Source organism: Leucopleurus acutus (assembly GCF_964270905.1).
Source record: "Leucopleurus acutus genome assembly, chromosome: 19".
Lineage (NCBI taxonomy): Eukaryota > Metazoa > Chordata > Mammalia > Artiodactyla > Delphinidae > Leucopleurus > Leucopleurus acutus.
The window spans coordinates 7,481,403-7,487,631 of record NC_139161.1 but is presented as its reverse complement, the minus strand read 5'-3'; the positions used below and the strand labels follow the sequence as shown (position 1 = coordinate 7,487,631).

Sequence of the window (6,229 nt, the reverse complement as noted above, 5' to 3'; positions counted from 1 at the left end):
CGGTCACTTCCGGAGCCGGGGCGCCCGAGGTCCGCAGCCACCTCCCGGAGGGAGGAGCTCGCGGATCCCAGGAAGTAAGACTCCTGGGCCTAGGAGGGGGCGTGGCTCCTATGATGCTGGGGCGGGGCCTGAGGGCGGGGCTTCCGCCGTGCGCTCAGGCGCTGCTGCGGCCGCCTCTTTCGGGTCTTAGGAGCCGCGGCGGCGACGGCGGCTTGGGGGAAGATGGCGGCGACCTGGTGGCGAGTCGCGCTGTACGGGAGTCGGAGGTGGCGGGGCTTCGGCACCTCAGGTGAGGGCTCTTGGAGGTCTCCGTATAGCCGAACCCTGGGGATCGAGCCAGCTCCCGCCCCCGACCTCCGTGGGGCCGGGCCGGGGCCGGCCTGACGTCCCGCTCTCTGCCCGCAGCCGCCCTGAGCCGCCGGACCGCTCCTCTGGGGCCGATGCCCAACGAGCTCATCGACGTGAGCAACCTGGAGCGGCTGAAGAAGTACCGCAGCTTCGACCGCTACCGGCGCCGGGCGGAGCAGGAGGCTCGGGACCCGCACTGGTGGCGGACCTACCGGGAGCATTTCGGAGAGGAGTCAGGTGCGGGGCGACCGGAGCTGGGCGGTGACCCCGCCGCCTTGGGACTCGGGGGGGCCCCGCCGGCGTCCTCCCCGAGCTTGGGGGAGGGGGCCTGCCAGCGGTCCCGTGCGCACCGGTGGCGATTTAGTCCCACCAGGATTTTTCACATCTTTCGGTCCCCCTACTTTGGAACATTCCCTTCTCTCATTATTAGAGTTCCACCTTGGATATTTCTACTCCTAAAGCCCTTTCCTGACCAGCTCCCCACGGCCCAGTTCCGGGTTAGAACGCCCCTCTCTGCTCCTACAATACTGTTCATGTAGCCTTGGCCACACCGTATCCTGACTCTTTTCGCTGCCTCCCTCCCAGTTTATGAGCTCCCTAAGGGTGGGGATCCTGCCTGTCTTGACCACCATTGGATCCTTGCACCCGCACAGTGCTTGGCACGTAGGTGTGCAATACTTTGCTGAATTAAATTGAAAGCCCTGGGCAAGGTGACTCAGGGACCCTGCTCCTGAGAGACTGACTACACTTAAGGAGTTTGTTCTTTGGAAAGCGTTTATAAAGGCATTCTAATGATGGTTAAGGGCACACGTGTGGAATCTTACTTAAACCCAAGTCAATCTCTTGGGAGTGACGTCCCTGAGGTTCAGTTTCCTCAACTATAAAATAAAACGATTGTGTCTGTGTCACAAGATCGTTGTGAGGATTAAAGGATACAGCTAATCGGAATTCTTAGACTAATGTCACTCTTGATGTGGGCTCAGTGTCTGTTTCTTATTGTCTTAGTCTAACGTAAATGGGAGAGGGTGCTGGAGTGAAAGTTTTCCAGGGTCTTGCTCCTCGGAGTGTGTTCTGGGAACAGCAGCATGGGCATTACCTAGGAGCTTGTTAGGAATGCAGAGTGTCAGGCCCCACGCTAACTTGCTGATTCAGAATCTGAACTTAAACAAGTTTCCCAGGTGACTTGTGTGGTTTTGTGCATTAAGTGTGAGAAGTGCTTCTTTCCTTGTAGCTTCAGCTCTGAATTCTGCCAGGTACACAGGTGCGAGTCCGTGGCCAGCTGTGAACAGGCTTGAAGGTGACCCCAACTATAATTGGGATGGCCATCCGCCTCGATTTCCCATGACCGAGACAGATGACGTAACCTGGTTTAGGGATCAGTCTCAAGTTGTGTCCAATTTGCTTAGCAACTGGACCCTGTTCATGTCTGTGAAGCTGACTACACAGTGTATTTTAGTTTCGTGAATTAAAGGGTAAGCTTTAGCAGCAGAGCTTGCCCAGTGAAAGGAAAGGTATGGACAGGCAGCTTAACCAAGACCTGATCCTACTTTCTCTAACACACCTTCCCTCCGCAGATCCCAAAGACAAGATTGACATTGGGTTGCCTGCACCTAAGGTCTGCCGGACCCAACAGCTGTTGGAGCGGAAGCGGGTCCTCCAGGCACTGCGGGCCAATGTGGAGGAGGAACGGGCCGCTCGCCTCCGCACAGGTAAGCCTTCCCAGGGGAGAGGGTCCTGGGTGTGTCCCTGCCCTGACCCTGCATCCCAGCTGGCATCATTCCTTCCCAGCACGCATTCCACTGGAGGCAGTGAGGGCTGAGTGGGAGAGGACCTGTGGCCCCTACCACAAGCAGCGTCTGGCTGAACACTACGGCCTCTATCGAGACCTGTTCCACGGGGCCACCTTCGTGCCCCGAGTCCCCCTGCATGTGGCCTATGCTATAGGCGAGGACGACTTGGTGCCTGTGTACTACGGCAATGAGGTCACTCCAACTGAGGTAACTGCTGGCCTGTGCCCCTCCCCGCCCTGTGTACACAGACATATCCCACCATGGGGCCGCAGACAACAACTCCTTTTTGAAAGCATTTATAGAGGCAGTTTTTATGGTGGTTAAGGACACAAGCACGGCATCTGTGTAGACTGATCTGGGGTCTTCTTGTTCTCTGTCTCCTCTTTTTGATTTCCTGATAAACAACACCGTGATACAGTAATTACAAAGAAGAGGATGTAAAGTGAAAGGAAAAGAAGTCCCATCTTGGCATACTGCTGTGACTGACCCTCTGTCTTCAGAGTGCCCTCCTAGCCCCTGGAGGGGGCTTGGCCTTGGCCTTCTTGTGGTTCAGATCTCGGGATAGTCAACTCTGTAGAGTTCTATAAGTCTATAAGTCTCGGTTTGCCCACCTGCCTCTCAAGGGGCTGTCATGGGCATTTGTTTCAGAATGGACTCTTCTTTCTCCAAGGTTTCTCAGGCTCCTGACCTCCAGAACGAAGGTCTGTTTAGAACAGCTTGTCCATCCCTGATGGGGTGACAGCTCCATCGTTCTTTCCCCACCAGGCTGCCCAGGCCCCGGAGGTGACCTATAAGGCAGACGAGGGCTCCATGTGGACACTGCTGCTCACCAACTTGGGTAGGTGTCTGGGGCTCACTGGGACTCCTGCCTCCTTCACCTCCCGGGAGCCAGGGCCCTGGGGAGCTGGGGGAGGGGCCAGATGGAAAGCTCCAGCCCCAGCTCCTTCCCAGGGAGGAGGTGGGAAGGGGCGGCAGTTCCCGCAGTCAGTGGGGTGTGTTTATGTGCAGATGGACACCTGCTGGAACCGGATGCCGAGTATTTGCACTGGCTGGTGTGAGTACCTGGGGTAGGGGAATGGGTCAGAAGCGTTCCAGGAGGCCCTGGCACCCTGGAAAGATCTGCACCTGAATTTCAGTCGTGGCTCCACCATGCATTAACCACCATCTCCCATCCCTGGAGGTGGCTCGTCACGTCTGCTTCCTGAGGGTGTCAGGGGCCCTGTGATCCAGTGGCTGAAGACGGGTGCAGAAGGAAAGCCGGCAGCAGTGGGCCTTGGCCTCTCCCACAGGCCTCCTGGTCTCCCTGAACTCCTTTCCTTACCTGTAAAACGAGGATGATGCCACCACATGCCTTAGCCACCCTGAGGGGCTCTGTGACAATCAAATGGGAAAGGAGTCCAGAAGAGGCCTCTGGTACCTGTGCCTCTTGTTTTCTCGGTGGCCTTTGGTTCTGAGCACCAGGCCAAGGGGAGGAGGTCAGGCATTTTTATTCAACTGCAGTTACCAGCCTGTGTAACAGGACCCTCTGGGGAGTTGTACCTGGGGCAGGTACAGCGGCCATCCCAGTGCCAGGCTGGGCAAACACTCCCTGACAAACCTAGAGGCTTTGGGAAACCGGGAGAGAAACAGCCCAAGGTCGCATGGCTCTCCCGCGTGCACGGCTGTGGCATCCGCACAGCTCCCCAGGGCCAGTAAACGGGCTGCTTGACCTAGCTCTCATCTTGACAGTTCCTGGGGCCCTTGTCGGCCTCTGAGCCCCTACTGTTCCCTCCACAAGTTTGCAGTCCATCCGAGGGTTTACAGAGCTCTACTTCCTACTTGATTGTACAATAGAGATCATTTTAGGGTCTCTCTTCCCGGGGAGTTATATCAGTCTCTAGGGAGCACACGGGTGGGGATGTTCCTGCTGCCACCTCCCGCGAGTGGTAATTAACAGATGCTTTTTCTCCCACCAGAACCAACATCCCAGGCAACAGGGTGGCTGAAGGACAGGAGACGTGTCCCTACCTGCCCCCCTTCCCTGCCCGAGGCTCCGGCTTCCACCGCTTTGCCTTTCTGCTCTTCAAGCAGGACAAGCCAATCGACTTCTCTGGGGACACCCGGCCCTCGCCCTGGTAATCTGTGCCCCTCCCCCACACACAGCTACCCGCAGCCTCAGGCCAGCTTCCCAGCAGTGGTCAGTCTTTCTCAGTTCTCTCTCGTAACTTGAGCTGTGCTAGGCAGACCCTAAGGGGCTTCTCAGCATTGCCTGTGGGGCTCTGGTGCCCCCTTCCCCACTCTCTAATGCTCCGCTCTTCCTCCAGCTACCAGCTTGCCCAGCGGACCTTCCACACTTTTGATTTCTACAAGAAACACCAAGATGCCATGACTCCAGCTGGCCTGGCCTTCTTCCAGTGCCGCTGGGATGACTCGGTCACCCACATCTTCCACCAGCTCCTGGGTAAGGGCAGAGTGGGCTGGAGGAGGGGGCGGCTGGCCTGAGCTCACAGACCTCTCCTGACTTGCCAGGAGGAGCGCCTGTCAGGAGAGGGCCACCAGCAGGCGTGCCACTCCTGGGGTGGGCTGGCTGGGTGGTGCCAGCCTGGGCAGTCCCACCTGGCAGACGCGAGAGGGGCTCAGGCCAGCAGCAGTCCACACACACGCCCCTTCACTCTTCTTGCAGACATGCGAGAGCCTGTGTTTGAGTTTATGCGGCCGCCCCCTTATCACCCTAAGCAGAAGCGCTTCCCCCACCGGCAGCCCCTGCGCTACCTGGACCGGTACAGAGACAGTCACGAACCCACCTATGGCATCTACTGAGTGGCTGGAGTGCCACCCCCCTCAGAGAGTGGACTGGGCCTCTCAGGCCACCCTGTCAGGCTCCACAGGCGGGAGCAATAGAGACACAGTGCCAAGGGGGGCAAGCATTGGGGTTCTCCGGCCTGCCTGAGGCAGCCCCTCTGCTGCCCTCCCAGCAGGCCCAGGGCTTGGAAGTGAAGAAGGCTGGGGAGTTGGGGGTATGAATATATTGATTTTTGCTGTAGCTGGTCTGGGTCTGTGTTCTGGGAGCAGCCAGAATGCCCCCTGCTGGGACTCTTGCTTTATGGGGGGGAAGAAGGCTGTCTCCCACTCCAGGAGGTGACCCCTCACCTCTGCTTCCTGAGGGTGTCAGAGGCCCTGCGATCCACTGGCTGAAGACGGGTGCAGAAGAAAAGCAGGCAGTGGACCCTGGCTGCTCCCACAGGCCTCTTGAAAGAAATTTGCCAGCCCTGGGCATTGGCCCCTTGCCGGCTGTTCGCAGGCTCCTGGCCTCCAGATGCTTTGAATAAGAAGCTTTGTCGGGCTTCCCTGGTGGCGCAGTGGTTGAGCGTCTGCCTGCCAATGCAGGGACACGGGTTCTGTGCCCTGGTCCGGGAAGATCCCACATGCCGTGGAGCAGCTGGGCCCATGAGCCATGGCCGCTGAGCCTGCGCGTCCGGAGCCTGTGCTCCACAACGGGAGATGCCACAACAGTGAGAGGCCTGCGTACCACAAAAAAAAAAAAAAAAAAAAAAAACAAAGAAGCTTTGTCAGGTGGGGCAAAGGCACGTCTCAGAGATCTCTGGGCACGCCCCCTGCTCAGGACCCAGAAAGCTCCCGAGTGCTTGCTGGATGGTTAGGGTATTTCTCCTCTCTAAAGGCAGAGACTGCCTAGTAGCCAGTCAGGAGATCAATGCACCTTGTCCAGCAAGAGAAACTTCACATACTGTCACCCAGAAGACAATACGCTTGCTGCATCAAAGGGAGAGGACGCCCCGCCTCAAAATTAGGCCAGCTCCTTTGGAAAGAAAGAGTTAACCCTCCTCCAACTCACGCTGGCCCAGCACACACTGCCCCCAGGGCAGGTGGGTTAGCAGTCAGGATCCTTCTGTGCTCAGCTGCAGGGGAACCACCTCTCTAAAAAGTGAGGTTCCAGAACAGTTGGGACCTGCAGACAAGGAACTCTCCCCAGCAGAGGGCTGACACCAAGAGGGGATTCCAAGTGCAGGTTAAGCTTGCTTTAGTTTCCATTAAAGGGGGTAGGAAGGAACCACTGTTTTTTGGTCTCTGTCTCTTGGTAACCAGAAATTTCC

The 6,229-nt window shown here is 57.6% G+C and overlaps 1 protein-coding gene across 1 annotated transcript; it reads left to right on the top strand.

The window, feature by feature from the left end:
- Positions 1 to 206: 206 nt before the first annotated feature.
- On the top strand, positions 207 to 5,162 carry MRPL38 (mitochondrial ribosomal protein L38). Its single transcript, XM_082860798.1, has 9 exons — positions 207 to 289; positions 406 to 585; positions 1,923 to 2,057; positions 2,137 to 2,345; positions 2,904 to 2,976; positions 3,147 to 3,192; positions 4,094 to 4,252; positions 4,442 to 4,578; positions 4,801 to 5,162. Exons 1-9 carry the CDS (start codon positions 223 to 225, stop codon positions 4,935 to 4,937), a joined length of 1,143 nt encoding a protein of 380 aa, XP_082716924.1. The 5' UTR covers positions 207 to 222; the 3' UTR covers positions 4,938 to 5,162.
- The last annotated feature ends 1,067 nt before the right edge of the window (positions 5,163 to 6,229 follow it).